A 16,841-nucleotide genomic window follows, 5' to 3' on the forward strand; every position below is an offset into this window, starting at 1 on the left:
TCTTCCTGAGGACCCACGTTCAGTGCCCAGTACCCACCTTGGGCAGCTCACAGCTACCTGTAACACCAGTTCCAAAAGATCCAATACCCTCTTCTGGCCTCAGGTACCTACATGAACATGGTGCACAGATAGACAGGCAGGCACACACTCACATAAAACAATTCAAAACATAAAGCAAGAAACAGAATACCATCTCCATTGTCTTATAACATTAAATTCTGTCCTGTATAATAAAAGTGTTCTCTTTGCTCCAGAATGCACAGTATAACTAGTTCTGTTTTTCAACTCTTCCAAGTCATTGTGTTATAAGGATGTCCTAAAAATACGGTTTGATCTCACTACTACCAGACCATCCTAAGAGCACTACTTTTAGCATGACTGTTTTCATTCATTGTGTGTATTAATCAGACTAAAGGGCTCTAGGAAAGCCTTGCTGCCACCGCCCCTCCCCCTCACCTTATTTCCTTCTCAGGGAACAGTACACTTTAGGAGATTGTGGGGTGTGTCCTCTGTTCCACATTACCATCCACCTCCTAAGGCTTTGCCCTCATACAGAGGAGGGAAGTGATACAGAGTTTGGGGTGGGAGACAAAAAAAGCAAGGAGCAGCATTGCTTCACAGACCTCTAAAGACAGTGGTGTGTGTGTGTGTGTGTGTGTGTGTGTGTGTGTGTGTGTGTGTGTCTGTGTGTGTGTCTGTGTGTGTGTCTGTGTGTGTGTGTGTGTGTCTGTGTGTGTGTGTCTGTGTGTGTCTGTGTGTGTGTCTGCATGTGTGTGTGTCTCTGTGTGTGTGTGTGTCTCTGTGTTTGTGTCTGTGTGTCTCTGTGTGTGTGTGTATGTGTGTGTCTGAGAATGTGCTTTTTACAGAGGAGGGAAGTGATATAGCGTCTCCTGTGGGAGACAAAAAAGGCAGGGAGGGGCATTGCTTCACAGAACTCTAGACACTGGTGTTTGTGTGTGTGTGTGTCTCTGTGTGTGTGTGTGTCTGTGTGTGTGTGTGTGTCTGTGTGTGTGTGTGTCTGTGTGTGTCTGTGTGTGTGTCTGAGAATGTGCTTTTCAATTTCTTTCACCAAAGGCCTCTGAGTCTTGTATTTTTATTTCCTCCTATGCCTACATCAAAATTTCAATGTCTACAGAATTCTACATGGAAAGTGATTAACACCAACCCTTCATAACAACCTTTTGGCACCTCGGACAAGCAATGAGATGTCTACTCTCAGTCCACTATGTTTCTGTCCATCAAGTTTTAATATTTTCATTTTGTGTTTGGACTAATGGTTTGAATCTAAGTGGATTTTAGTTTTAGGATTGTTTGTTTCTTCTTATGAAATTGATATTCATTTTACCCTGAAATATAAATCCTTCTCTAAATCTGAAAATGTTTTTTGGGTTTGGGGGGTGGATTTTTAATTAATCATTTTGTTTACATTTCAAATGATATCCCCCTTTAACTGTCCACAACCACCCCCACCCAACCCTCTTTCTCCTGCCTCCTCTTTGCCTATATGAGGGTGATCCCCCACTCCCCCACCTACTCCCACCCTTCCTTTAGCATCCCCCTACACTGGGTCATCAAACCTGCACAGGACCAAGGGCCTCTCCTCCCACTAATGCCGAGCAAGGTCATCCTCTGCTACATATGTATCTGGAGCCATGGATCCCTCCATGTATACTCTTTGTTTGATGGTTTAGTCTCTTGGAGCATGGGGTGGTCCAGTTAGTTGATCTTGCTCTTCCTATGGGGATGCAACCCCCTTCAGCTCCTTCAGTCCTTCCCCCAGCTCTTTCACTGGTATCCTCATGCTCAGTTAGATGGTTGCCTATGAGTATCTGCATCTGTATTGGTCAGGGGACACTCATACCAGATTCCTGTCAGCAAGTGCTTCTTGGCATCAACAATAGTGTCTGGGTTTGGTGTCTCCAGATAACTAATATCAACAATCGGCAAATGGGACCTCAAAAAATTGCAAACATTTTGTATGGCAAAGAACCCTGTCAATGAAACAAAATGGCAACCAACAGATTGGGAAAAGATCTTTACCAATCCTATATACTATCAAAGGCTAATATCCAGTCTATACAAAGAACTCAAGAAGAACTCCAGAGAACCAAATAACCCTATTAAAATGGGGAACAGAGCTAAACAGAGATTGTCAACTGAGGAATACTGAATGACCATGAAGCACCTAAAGAAATGTTCAACATCCCTAGTCACCAGGGAAATGCAAACCAAACAACCCTGAGATTCTACCTCACACCAGTCAGAATGGCTAAGATCAAAAATTCAGGTGACAGCAGATGCTGGCGAAGATACGGAGAAAGAGGAACACTCCTCCATTGCTGGTGGGACTGAAAGCTGGTCAAACCACTTCTGAAATCAATCTGGCGATTCCTCAGAAATTTGTAAATAGATCTACCTGAAGACCCAGCTATACCACTAATTGACATGTACCCAAAACATATGCCAACATATAACCAGGACCCATGCTCCACTATGTTTATAGCAGCCTTATTTATAATAGCCAGGAGCTGGAAACAACCCAGATGTCCCTCAAGAGAAGACTGAAAATGTTTTAAACTCAACTGTTACTTATCTTCATTCCTGTTCCATGCAATTTTCTCTATTTTGAGTTTCTATAACTAGATTTGACACAGAGATTTTATACTATCCTCCAAATCTCGATCTTTCTTTCACCATTCTCCTCTTTGGTGGTGGTGTTGTTGTTGTTGTTGCTGGTGATGGTGATGGTGATGATGATTTGTTTTGTTTTGTTTTGTTTGTGTCTGTGTGTGTTTTGCTAGTCTTGGATACTTTTCTCTGAAATATTATCCAATTCCCTAATTTTGTTTGCAACAATGTTCAGTTGCCAGTGCTGATTTCTTGTCCTTTTGAGGTAAGGTTTTGCTATGTAGTTCTGGTGATTGGCCTACCAGTCTCTACAGAGATGGGACTGGCTTCAAACTTGTAGTAATCTTCCTGTCTCTGTTTAGCCTGCTTCTTAATTTCTTAATATGACCACTGTCTTCTCATTTATTAATCTCCTTAAAACTTTCATCTCATTCTTTTAAAAAGCTGTTAGGTCGTTTTTAATATACTTTGTTTTTTATTTATCTTTTAAACCTGTATGTGGGCATGGGTGGGCGGGCATGTATGTACAACAGGATCTTTCTACATAGCCCTGGCATCAGCAATAGTGTCTGGATTTGGTGTTATTTCTAGCTCATAACTCAAGGTGTAAATTCTACAAATGACCTTATTTTCCTGTTGTCCTCATCTCACCTAATTATTAAGAGAGAAAAAAAAAACTAAATGTCATTTTAAAATGAAAAACAGATTTTTTTTAAAGCACAATATAGGGCTGGCGAGATGGCTCAGTGGGTAAAGGCATGGGCCACACAAGCCTAATGATGTCAGTTAAATAGATCACTAAATGCACATAAATGTGGAAGGAGAGAACTAAGGCTACAAAGTTGTCCCCTGACCCGCACATGTACAGAATAGCATGTTCTTCTGCACACACACACACATTACTAATAGTAAAAAAAAATGTTATTATTAAAAATAAAAAACTGTTAAATATTTTAACTACCTAAATCCCAATGTGTAAAAAGTGTACATATGATAAAATAAGAATTTTTGAATTGGTAGGTTATGTCTCAACATGGCTACTGGTTATTAATGTGCAACAGGATTCCATAATTGCATGTATTTTTTTCCTTCCTTTTGGCTAAAGTATGGTAAGATCATGTATTTTTTTCTCCGCACAGTTGTTGTTGCTTGTAAGAGAAGAAAATGATTAATAATTACAAATGATTCATCTAACAAAGAGATCAGTATAGAAAACTATGAAAAAGTATTCCATGACTGCTGGGTGAGGTTGTTAACGATGCAGAGAAAAGAACAAACCAACATGAGGTCTGCTTTCCACAGAGAGAGGATGAAACAATTGAGTCTAAAATAAATATAAATTGTGACAGATTTACTTGTAGTTCAAGAAATGGCACGTTCAGGGCAGGAGAGTCAGCTATAGGTTAAGAGCACTGGTTGTCTTCCAGGGGACCCAAGTTGGGTTCCTAGCACTCACACAATGGCTAACATTCATCTGCAACTTCAATTTCAGAGGATCTGACACCCTCTTCTGGCCTCTACACATACAGCAAAGTCATGGTGCAAAGACATATACTGTGGGCAAAATGCTCATACACCTAAAATAAACTTGAAAATAAATATGTTTTCTTTTAAAGAAATAGAAAATATGAGGTTCCCTCCAAATGTGCAGGGGAAAAGCCAGGGGCAGCATGGGAAGCTAGTTCTTATGATCCCCCGAGAATACTTCTAGCAGAGCCCCTCTATACAGTGGTAGGACCCAGCCACTTCAGATTCCAGCTTAGAGCTCCAAAGCCAAGACACGCAGTTGCCAAGAATCAACCCAGGTGCTCTCGGAATCAATAATTCTGTGATTATTCTCTCGGAATCAATTCTGGAGATTAATCACATAAGGAGCCTGAAGGCAGCTGTAGGTGACTCAGTAGCCAGCATGACATCTAGCAGGGAGGCAGGAATCCATGAGACTAGAGAGGGCCTTTGAAACTTAAGGGCTGGGGAAGGCACTTCAGGAAAGGTCCCCAAGCAGTCCTGGGCTGCATAGTAATGGCAGTGGAAAAGGAAGACACAGCTCAACATTGGCAACTGTCCCTTAGGGGGACTTCTACTCACTGAAAAATGAGACTCTTAACTTACACCACAAAAGAGAAATTCAGTACAAGTCTGTATGAACCATAAATGGAGTTTACTGAGAACGACTGTGTGGGGGTTGGGGGGTGGTAGTTGTACATATCACGGGGCCGTCTTGGTTACTTTGCTACTGCTATGGAGAGAAAGCATGACCAAGGCAACGTATAGAAGAAGGCGTCTACAGGGGCTCCTGGGTGCAGAGTGCTAGTCCATGACTCTTATGGTGGGGAGCATGGCAGGAGACAGGCATCATACTGGAGTGGTAGCTGAGAGTTTACATCTGATCCACAGGCAGGAGACAGGGAATGCTATGGGCTTTTGAAACTCCTCCATTAGGCTACACCTCTTAATCCTTCCCAAATATATGGGGGCTATTTGCATTCAGACCTCCACAGTGCCCATGGACTGCTCAAGAGAGAAGTTATCAAAGTCACATCTAAGTGTCTTAACAATAAACTCTCTCTCTCTCTCTCCCTCTCTCTCTCTCTCTGAGAACACACACACACTGTATTGTTGATCTCACATCTACCCATTTCCCTGTAGCCAGACTACTCCCAAACTTGTTATGAAGCGGAAGACATTGACTTACCTGTCTCCATCTCCCTGAGTTCATGCTAGGGAAGTACTCTACCAACTGAACAAATGCTTATAAAACAAACTTTGGTTTTGTTTTGTTTTGTTTTGTTTTGTTTTGTTTTGTTTGGAAATAGCATGATGTAGCTCATGGTGGCCCTGGACTTGTACTTTTCACACCTTTCCTGAGTCTTGGGATATCAGTAATGTTCCATCACGTCTGACTTAAAGAACTTCTCTTTAGTACATGAGGTTACTGTTGTGTCCGGCCAGCAGATCACAACATGGGTTCTAGCCTGGAAAGGCATTTTGGAAACCTGGAAGAGAAGAGGGGCTAGGTGGCGAGATAAAGAAATGTAGCTAAGACATTCATTCTGATCAAAGCTCAATTTTACTGTTCCACACGCAACTATAAAGCAGGGAAAGGGGGCCCCTATTCCCGCCAATTAATCTTGGGTTGCAATAGCAGAGTGACAATGTGCAGGGCTCCGAACAGCAAAGCAGCAGGTTCCAGCAGTGGGCATGGCAGAATGATTGAGCAAGAAGCTCCACCCCTGAGCAAGCAGGTTTCAGGCTGGGGGAGGGGAGACTACAGGTTACAAAGTGGTATGTCAGGTATGTTGTCTGTGTTTAAAGACAGATAAAAGATGCATAGACCAGAAAAGGTCAAAGGGATTCATAATGTACTTAGGTTACAGTGTCAGCGCCTGTTTGGTGTGCCTGTATACCTGTGTGTGGATGCATGTGTACAAATTTGTGTTCAAATTTGTGCTGAGGCAGGAGGACACCTCATATCCATCCAGAGACTTCACCTGGGGATCCATCCCATAAACAACCACAAAAACCAGACACTACAACAGATGCCAACAAGAGATTGCTGACAGGAGCCTGATATATCTGTCTACTGAGAGGCTCTGCCACTGCCTGACCAATACAGCAGTAGATGTTCACAGCCATCTATTGGTAAAAGCACAGGGTGCCCAGTGAAGGAGCTAGAGAAAGGAACTATGGAGCTGAAGGGTTTGCAGCCCCATAGAAGGAACAACAATATGAACTAACCAGTACCTCCAGAGATCCCTGGGACTAAACCACCAGCCAAAGAAAACACATGGTGAAACTCATGGATCTAGCTAAATATGTAGTAGAGGAAGGCCTGGTTGGTCATCACTGGGAGGAGATCCTTGGTCCTGTGAAGGTTCTGTGCCCCAGTAAAGGGGAATGCCAGGGCCAGGAAGAGGGAGTGGGTAGGTTGGGAAGCAGGGGTTGGGGGTAGGAAAAAGGGGATCTTAAGAGGGGAAACAAGGAAAGGGTTTAACATTTGAAATGTATGTAAAGAAAATATCAAATAAAAAAGCATTTGTTAGGATTTTATAGGATGATAACTAATTGCAGTCTTCATCGTTTTTGAATGATGTCTTTTGGCAGACACAGGTGAATCATAAAGTAATAAAATGAATGTTGAAGGACCCGTAGAGAAACCTGTCCCCAAACAGATTGTGGAATTTATTATCTCTACTTGCAGTTACCAGTGATTTTATATTTGAAGGAAAGCTGAAGCATACACTGCTGTGTTTTCTGACAGCTTTTTATTCCCTTAGACTATGCTTTTAATTAATGAGAGTTATTACAGAAATACTGATGTATTTGCCATTAATGTGTTCAACATCATCATCCACAGAATTTTCACAGTAGCTAAATATTTGACAACAAGGATGCAGCATGGGTAAGTTTTCCAACATTAAGTTCCTATCCAGAGAGTTGGACACACTCTCCACAATGAATTTATGATGGACTTTGTAGTGCAGTCTGGCTCAGAAGAAACTATGGAGCCCAGGTCCCGTGAAGAATGCAGAGATCCATCTGGGTCTGATATCTGTGGGATTTCATGATCACACCTGAAATAACAAGGTTTTTAAGAGTGAATAGTTGGAGATCAAGGTGTTAGTCATAAGAATAAATGCAATGTACTCAATTGTAACTAAAAGCTGACAGTCAATATGTACTGTATATAGCCTTATCAAAATATCAAATTAGTTACAAGAACAAATAAACAACCAATTAATAACAAAACTTTGAATGAAAACAAGAAAAACCAAATAACTAAACTAATCAAAACTCAAACCAAAATCAAACCAAAAAATTGTGCAAAGCAAAATTCTTAGTCTGCTCATTTTGTAGCGCAGACTTATAGCCTGTGGCTGTCCTTGGCAACTAAGTAGAAAAGCAGTTCCTGCAGGTAAAAATCTTTGCAGGAGAAATTTAAGCAACACTCTCCTTTTGGATTGTGGGTCTGAAGGATATGGCCTCCCAAGTCAAAGCAGAACACAGGTTGTAGACTTGGACCCAAGGTTTTACAATTTTGTTGACTGATCTCCATGTAATTAGTCATGATGACCCATCAGGAAAAGATAAATTTGCACTCAGATTCTTCCTGGATGCCCAGCAGCTCTTAATGTGTCTCAGCATTTCTCTGAGTCCCTTTAAATGTGCACTCTTCCTGGGCCAGAGGCTAGATGAAATTAAGGCCTGTTCATACCAAAGAAACAAAATAAAGGAGGAGCATACAGCCCATTACAGCCATGGTTATTAGGGATGAGAGGCAACAGTGGTGTATTTCCTGTGCACACTCAGTGCTCTTCCTCCAGCACTTCTCTTTGAGGGAGATCATGTCGTGGTCTGTGCCATGTTCTGCTTTCTGCTGGACTATTTCAGACTTAGGGAAGGAAGAAACAAAGGCCTGGTAAGCATTTGTCAATTGAGCTGTCCCTCCCAGAACAGCTCTATTCAGCTGGACAAACCAACATGACCTATCAGCTGAGATCATACCGTGCATCCCAAGTGTCATAGAACACCTGAGCTTGGAATTGTTTCTCACCTTTTAAAAACTGCTAGAATCAGAACTGTCAATGACACATTATACTGGAGTTTAAAAAAAACACCACATTTCCCCAGTTGTGCGGGTATATTATATTGAGTAATAACAATTGAACAATGTCTGAATGTGAGTCCAAGAGAGATGTGTGCAACCTAGAAAACCATGTGGATTCCTTATGGGGTGCGAGCATGCCCTGAACTGAAGTGAAGGCTATGATTATTTCTCCAGTGCAGGAACCTCACAAGGTTCCTCTTGTCAATCCCTCTATCTCCAAATAACCAGAGACAACATACAACACAAAACCCCATGGGTACTTCATAGGTCCTAGAATCTGCAAGAGTTTGCTAAATAAAAATATTCCCAAGGCCGAGCAATGAACCTTAAAAGTGATGGTCATGAAAAAAACAGAACACCCCTGTACATCTATGACTATTGTAGGGCACACTCTCAAACACACCTATTTGTGTTTATGCAATACAAGCATATTGTATTGCAGTGCCCCGTTTAGTTTCCCGGTTAATACAAATATAAAAATCTCCCAGGAAACTTTAGAGGCATAAAAAAACAAATCTTGAATGGGAAAGGTACTTAGTGGGCAAAGCATATAGGCAGCGCAGTCAGTGATATGCTTTCCACTCATAAACCGGTCTGGGAATCAGGGTTCTTGTCCTATTATCCAATCTGGCTCAGCAAGTTCCCAAGGCTGTGTAGAATAGGTTTGTTTCCCAGCCTAGACTCACATGTTGGTGGTGGACCAGCCTCTTGTTCTTCCTCACTGTTTCAGACTTGTCTCAAAGTAAACAAATTCTTTCAATAGGATCTCCATTTTCCATCACCTAACTGACTTGGTGTCCAAAGGTATGAGCCCAGAGTAATAGGAACTGTCTATAACAGGATCCAAAGGAACCATTTTCTCCCCAGAATGTGATTGTCTCAGGGCTATTTTGAGTAAGAAAAGGCTGACTAGTTGAAGGACAAAAGCTTGCATGGATTATCTCACACTGAGTTCATGGAAGGGCTGCACCACACAGTACCATTTCATTCTTCAGCAAACAGACATCAGGATAACTTCTCCTTCAGGGCTGCTCTGAGGACCACTACAACCCTGAATACCCTAGACTCTGTGGATACCTCCTACTTGTTCTGGAAGGACTGGGTCAATGAGGACTTCTTTTCTACTTTCAGAACATGGCTTCTAACAGACATAACCAATTTTATACTACCAGAACTGTCTGAAGGTCCTCATTTCTCCCAACCCCAACTGAGGCTGATTTTAACTCTGAGAAAATGATGTTGAAGAACAGTCCAGCTGAATGCTACACAGATAAGATAGTGTGAGTACTTTAGATTATCAAGACCCTCAATGGGCTCCTGAAGCAGGCCTGGTTTGCTCCACAGCTATGGGAATTCTGCTGGATCCAAGTTCAGCTCCAAGCAACTCAATCTCTCAATGAGTAAAATCCAAGACAAAGTACAAGGCAAAGCTTTACTGAGCAGAGATAGCAGGAAATGTAATGGTGGCAGGCAATGAGGAAAACAACCTGGAATGCTTAGAAGACACAGTGAGCCACCTGACCTTCCAGTGGTCCTTCACAGTTCACCAAGAGCAGAAAAGAGTCATAAACACAACGATTTTATACAGCAATGTCCTCCTTACCTCCATATACCATATCCCTTACATTTGCTCTAAAGATTTCAATGAGAATCAATAGTTTTGTCTCTAGTCAGTTAAAAATCTGACCCTACAAGAATTCCTGTGTCCTTTTATTCTTGGGTGTTAGGTGAGCATGCAGAATAATTGGACTGCTGTATTTGATATTTCATAGGTGCAAACTAAAACCTCAGAGTGTATTTCTCATTAAATTTGACCTCTAGAGACACACACAGCTGCATTTATGCACAATCACACACACACACGCACACACACACACACACACACACACACACACACACTTGTATATACAAGCACCCATATCACAAACACAAAATTACCTAGTATTACACTAATACACAACTTTAGTATAAACAAGCTCAGCCAAACGTGGTCCAAACACACACAGACAAACACACACACCACACACAAGGAACAAAAACATACACACCACACAATACACACAGAGACACACAAACACAAATCAATGAAAATATTACTGTCGCCCAGCAAAGTTCCTGTTGCATGAGCAGCTACTGGGACCTCTGATGTATATGTGTATAAGGTTCTTAGACTCAGGCAGTCTTTGCGGCCCTCATCTGTAATTAACTCCTCTTCAAAAAAATTTTTATGCAGATGCTTTCTGGTCCTACCAGGAAGTTACAAGCTCTGCACAGATAACCTGGACAACACAATACCAAATTCCCAAGAAAGAGATTCCTAAGAAAAGCCCCCAGCAAGCCCCATGTTGACTCTCTCGGTCCCCTCACTATACCTACACTGGTTCCTTGGTAGCATCAGAGGAAGACAGTGACTTTTGGTCACTACCCAGGAACTTTTCAACCTATTACAGTTCATGTGATATTAAATCTTCCTCAATATCAGTCAGAAAAAAAGCTGGTGAAATAACGTGCTGTGACATTTATGAAATGCAGCACTGTGCCAACTATGAGGAGGAATCTATCCTGAAACAAAGCCATGCCCACGATATAGTTAGCAAAAGCCATGTTAGCAGAGGGATGCACGGTAGGATTCTATGCATGTTCATGGTGGAGCCAATAAGACAAACCCAAATCTCCTAGGGAGATAACTCTATGCAGGGAAAGTGAAGAAATCTAACACTTATTTTTAAAATAGCTGTATTGTTTATTAATTTGATGAAATAAATGAGAGAGGGGGTGCTACCTGATAGTGAACAGGAGATGCAAAGACTACTGGACAGAAAAGAACAGGAAATGTCACTTTTATTGAGAGACCAATGCTCAAAGAAGTAATATAGAGAATAACTGGACAACTCAGATGTCACTGAATGGCCTCCCAACATACCGAGAGAGACACAGGTCAAGAAAACAATGCATACACAAAAAGAAACACACAGACACACTGTCAGAGACAAAGACACACACAGAAGCACACACAGATTGATTCACATAAAATCATAACTGAGCAGAAAACAATGAGGTATCTGTTATGGTTCAGGACCAAGATAATTCAGACTATGCAGAGGAGATGTTTCAAGGGAGACCCAACGACTCTGCGATCATTTTAGAGGAATAAAAAGCACTAGAGAAGCCCGGTCATAGTGGCTCACTACTTTAATCCCAGCACTTGGGAGGCAGAGGCAGGCAGATTTCTGAATTCAAAAACAGCCGGGTCTACAGAGTGAGTTCCATGACAGCAGGTGCTTCACAGAGAATCCCTGTCACAGGGGACAGAAAAAAAAAAAACATCTAACAAAAATCACTAGAGAACACTCTTCTTGGTCAGAATTGGGGGCATATATTAAGAAATTTTTTCATGAAGCCTCAGAAATCACACACCAAACCTAAACCTGTGAGAAGCCTTTCTGTCATCTCTGGTCATCCAGACAACTCCAGACTCTCAGGCCCAGGAATGACCACTCCAACATCACTCAAAGAAAATGGGACTGACAATATGCTACTCAGGACCTCTCAGTGTGAACCAAGATATATGAAGCCTGTAGAGACTATTTTGAGATAGAGGGGAAAGGGGGGAATGGAAGTGGCCAAAAGACAGCAATGAAATCCACTTATTTGTCAATTAAACTAGGCTGTCATCCCTGCAAACTATTTCCTACCTAGAATCTCACAAGATCCCTGTAAAGCAAATGAGCTACAGGCCTTTACTTCTTCCTTCAAAGCTCTTTCTATTATCAAGAAGGGCTCCAACACAGCATCCTTCAAACTTAAGGCATGTAGTGTTGTGATGTGTAATCAACCTATCTCCCTTAGTGATTCTAGCAGAGCAGGAACATTTGCATGACAAACATGCAGTTTCTTGAACCAGGCTACCTCCACAGAGAGTCCTGTAGATGATCACATAAACAAACACTTGGAGGAGACATAGGTGAGTGCCTGGAGAAGTTGGTGGACTGTGACATTGGATTGTCTATGTTTATGTTTAGACATGAGGGCAATCTGCCTCTGATACACATCATCCTACCTGCTGCTCCTTGGCACTTGAGGCACAGATGTTCTTGCTGGCCTCCTCACAGAACCTCTTTTCTTCCCCATGGGACACTTGCCTTCCAGCCTGCTCCACCAGCAGCTTTCTGTTCTCATTCAGTAATATCCTCACTTTTTCCTTTAGTTGAGAGCACTCACGGAGGCGGTGTTTCTGCTTGATGCTGATCCACAAAGAAAAATTGGTGATTCCCAGCCAGATTCCATTGGCTTTCCACTCCTACAAGTCCCATGGTCCCACTAGGGCCCTGAACCCCTGACAGTCCCAGAAGAGTCTACAGTATATGTAGCAGCACCAAACAGAGGCAGGTCAAATCAAGATACCAGCCATATTCCACAGGACTCAACAAACTTCTGAAAGCCCTGACACCAAGAGTGCACCCTATACATCACAGAAGAGGAAATGTTCTTCATGGTTGATTATAGGTCTGTGGGACCATAAAACCTTCAGCAGGGAGAGGGCTTATCTCCTCTGAGAGAGGTGAGCTGACCCAACAAGTGTACACTCTTTCCATTTTTGTCGGGAATCCTAGATCTTTTAATCTGTGGTCAGAACCCTAGAGGTTCAGGGTTCCTGGATATTCCCAGCGTGGTGGAAAAGTTTTCTATATAGAGGGCCTTGAATTTGGAAGAATAAAGATTGGAGGGTCTTGGACACTCTTCACACTTAGGACAACTGAGTCCAAGAGGTACAAATCCAAGACCCTTGCCTCAGGGCAGTGTTCCTAAATAAAAAAACAGATAACATAGAACCAGAGCCCTTGTGTTTTTTCAAAGTCGTAAAAGGACAGAAGCATTCCCTGCCTAGTTCTGGGGGTCTCAGTTGTGTCACTGACTCACCTGTAGGAATAGTTATCTTTTAACAGTTCCTCGGAGAACTTCATGGAAATAATTATGGACTGGGTCATTTTATCCATATCCAACATTGTCTTCTCATGTTGTGATTTAATGATGTTGAATTCAGTGTTCATTCTGTGTTAGGTCATGGCCCAAGAAGCAAATAAACTGCTGAACTGAGGATTCAATAATCATGTGCAAAAAGGCTGTATCATGGACTACCCAAGCCAATTGCATGCCACATCCTAGTTCCTTAAAACTGGGTCCCCTAGGTGCTAATTAAACTTACTATCCTGGGCAGAGGACAGCAGAGCCAGGGGACCAAATGGAGCTAGCTGACCTTCAAGGGCTTCCCGGGCAAGCATGTAGGAATAGAGTACTTCTATGACAATTTTACACTACACTGTGCCACAGGCATGGGTCCAGTAGATATCTGTAATGACTTTCCTCTTATTTTTAAGGCAGGGATTCTCATTCCTTGGTTCCTGTTGTTATGTGAATTCCCAGAGGACACAACTAGTATTTACAGGAGAAAGGCTTTATCACATCTCCTCCCCCAGGAGATTCCTGTGTAACAACAAGGAAACACCAGGAGCAAACTTCCCTGGTGATCACTTTGGACCTCTATGGACAAACACTAAAAGGACCTGCAAACTGTGCATCACACAAATCCTCAGACCCCATCAAAGGTCCCAGAGCCTCAGTCCTGAACAAAACATACACAGCTAAGTTCACACACATAGACACAATTAGAATGCCAAATAAATCTAGGGAGGTGCCATCTCTCAGAATATAATGAACAATATCAGAGTAAACATGTGATAGCCTGCAGGCATTGCATTCACACACTGAGAGACAGTAAGTGTGAGCAGGTCCTTCCAGCTGTTGACAGCAACAATCAGATTGCAAGCACCCCAAGGTCAAGTACAAAAGATGATAATAAACACACAGCACCATGTTTATCCAACAATTAAACACCTGTCAGGGCTACTTAATTGAATGATGGGAGATGACACACTCCATTCATGGAAGGAAATTGGGTTAACAGATGGCACAATACAGGCAACAGGGTACTGGGCATAATTCCTACCTGTAGTTCAAATCCTCATACATGTAAACGTTCAGGATTCCACAAATTTCCTCCATGTCATTGCTGATCTTCCTCATATGTAATTTCAGTTCTCTAACTTTATTTATATTTGATATCTGATTAGTGATGTTGGAATTTTGGGTTGAAGTATTTCTAGCAGACCCTGCAGATAGATAAACACAAATGAGTTTGCATACTTGATGGCCCAGGGCAGGGGAGACCATTCAGAGTCCCAAGGAGAAGACTGAGGGAGAGAAAAGGTAAAGACAGGGTGAATCCCTAAAAGAGCAGAAAAGCTATCTTCCAGCTGGTTTGCTAAGCTATGTCCTCTTCCTAACCACCATTGTCAGACATATGCCACACTCCCTATTACAGGACCCCTTGCCCTGAAATCTATAATTTGCCTCAGACGTAAAGATATGGGGAACATTGTCAGGTCATATCAGATGTGTTGCAGGGAAATCCTGGATTTCATAGTGCTTAGCACTATCAAGCACTAATTAATAGTGTGTCTTCAAATCCAATGTGTCTGAGTCCTCACCACATGACATGACCAGGGGAGCATCCTTCTCTGTTCTTTTCATCAGATACTCAAGTTACCTACAGTAATCTGGAAGGTGAAGTGCTTCAACTCCCTTCCATGAAAGGAATAACACACTGATATTCCCATAGAATGCCCTCCTGGCATTCTTTGCCACTCAAATTGAAATTAAATAGCTCCCAGAAAAGTAGCTACAGGTTTGTCAATTCCTGGCTCTGTCAAACTAATCATCAGAAATTCTTGACTCTTTGACATTGGCAAAGTCCAAGGCTTCAGCTTGTAAGACCTACTCCTGGACGGCCCAGCTCAAGCCTACCTCTACCAGGAAGATCCCAACTCTGCCCAGGACTCACTGTGCCTTCTCAAGAATGACTTCCTTCTTCCTTTTTCATGAGAAAGGATTCCCTCTTCCTTCTCCGTTGGTCTGGTCTCTCCTTCATCGCCATTCTCTTTCTGAAATAGCCTGAGCAGCCAGGAAAACATTCCTGCTGGTGATCCCAGAGCAAACAGAAGGTATGAACCACAGGCAGTTGCTGTCACCACAACACAGGTGACAACACAGAAGATTCTAGTTCTATCCTAGATACAAGAGATTCTCCAAGGAAGGCATTACTGATGATATCACTAGCAACTGCCATGACCTACCTGCTAACTAGTTCTCCCCAACTTGGTCCTTTTCTGGGGTGCCTCTCTTGGAGCCTCTCATGGACCCGTGGGATCCCCTTTGGCAACCTCTCCTTCCAAAGCTGGAGAATTCTAACTGCTTTATTAGATGTCATGTGCTTTTGAGGGGGAACGTTGGTTAGGACTCTGACATGCTTAAGAGATTTTGTTAGCCCCAAATCTCTAGGGACTGTGGATGTAGTAGATTTTTCTCAAAAATAAATATGCCACCTGAGTCAATTCATATGACATATACTCCAATTTCCCAGGGATTTCCTGTATCACAGAGGCAAATATCTTTCTCCTATACATTTAATGGTATAAAACCTGGATGATATTTTCTAACGGTGCATTCCTTGATAGTGGTTATTCTTGTCATTCTTTCCATACATAAATACATACATATATATGTATATATATATCTATGTGTTTCACAAAATCTCTGGTTTACAATGCTATCTTTTATAAGGAAATCTCCCTATTCTTTCAAACATAGGGGATCAACTACAGGGCAAATATAAATGGTAAACTTGCTGTCCCATCTTCAAAACATTATCTTGCACATGGTCCTGTTCTCAAATACAACCAGACAATTTAAGTGGGCATCAGAGAGCAAAGGTCATCCCGGACTTTACATTACTACATTTTAGCCTCATTGCAATAACTTCTCCAATATCTGTCTTCCGGAATTGAGAAGTTGAGCAATAAGGATGTTGCTGGTTGTACCGTGATACTGTACTCACAGCAAGTATAAGACTCAGGAGGTAGGACAGGGAGTGCAATGGCCTGAGTTGAGATGAAACCTCAATTTTAATGTGTCTATAAGTTCAGGATGCTGTCCCTTGGCATTATCATCTCTGGCTTCTGTGTTCTTATGCTGGGTCTGCTGAATCTGTGCTATAATGCCCGCTAACCTCACAGATAAAGAGTGAAAAACTATGTATGTCTTCATTGGGAAACCATCTGAATTTCACTCCCTTCTTGAGCCAAACAATATCAATATGCAGAGCTCAAAAATCAAGGGGAGATAGGTGATAGATTCAAAGTTGAGGTCTTTTTCTTCCAATTTTCCTTTTCTCTTTCACTGAGGGTGGCTTATGTGTTTGCTGGCCTAACGGGGCCTGGATCCAACAACAAGGGGCTCACTGTATACAGGATCAATTTTACCAAGAAAAGGATTGTTGCAGAATCATGGCATGGCACCAGCTTTACCTCCAGCTGACCTGGTATAGGACAGAAACCTGAGCTATCTGGGGAAAGGAAGCAGCATGCAGTGTCACACAGCTCTCTCTGATGCAACTGCTAGAACTAGAATAGGGATGTTTGTTTGTTTGTTTGTTATACATACACAAAAAAGTAGGGTAGAGTTGGTACATGCCTGTAATCCCAGCACT

The 16,841-nt window shown here is 42.2% G+C and overlaps 1 protein-coding gene across 1 annotated transcript; it reads right to left on the reverse strand.

The window, feature by feature from the left end:
• Positions 1–7,196: 7,196 nt before the first annotated feature.
• Positions 7,197–15,267, reverse strand: Gm3424 (predicted gene 3424). The gene is made up of 5 exons (XM_011244854.1): positions 15,138–15,267; positions 14,244–14,406; positions 13,157–13,288; positions 12,297–12,480; positions 7,197–7,202 (listed from the first exon to the last, which is right to left on the reverse strand). Exons 1-5 carry the CDS (start codon positions 15,265–15,267, stop codon positions 7,197–7,199), a joined length of 615 nt encoding a protein of 204 aa, XP_011243156.1.
• Between the last annotated feature and the right edge of the window lie 1,574 nt (positions 15,268–16,841).

This window comes from Mus musculus, chromosome 14 (assembly GCF_000001635.26).
Source record: "Mus musculus strain C57BL/6J chromosome 14, GRCm38.p6 C57BL/6J".
NCBI lineage: Eukaryota > Metazoa > Chordata > Mammalia > Rodentia > Muridae > Mus > Mus musculus.

What these genes read in the sequence shown, in the direction of transcription:
- Gm3424 (XM_011244854.1), bottom strand. Translation starts at nt 15,267, where the DNA reads ATGTTTTCCTGGCTGCTCAGGCTATTTCAGAAAGAGAATGGCGATGAA. An exon ending in GTCATTCTTGAGAAGGCACA is followed by an intron (nt 14,407 to 15,137) that starts GTGAGTCCTGGG and finishes ATCTATCTGCAG; the next exon opens with GGTCTGCTAGAAATACTTCA. An exon ending in AAAGATAACTATTCCTACAG is followed by an intron (nt 12,481 to 13,156) that starts GTGAGTCAGTGA and finishes TTTGTGGATCAG; the next exon opens with CATCAAGCAGAAACACCGCC.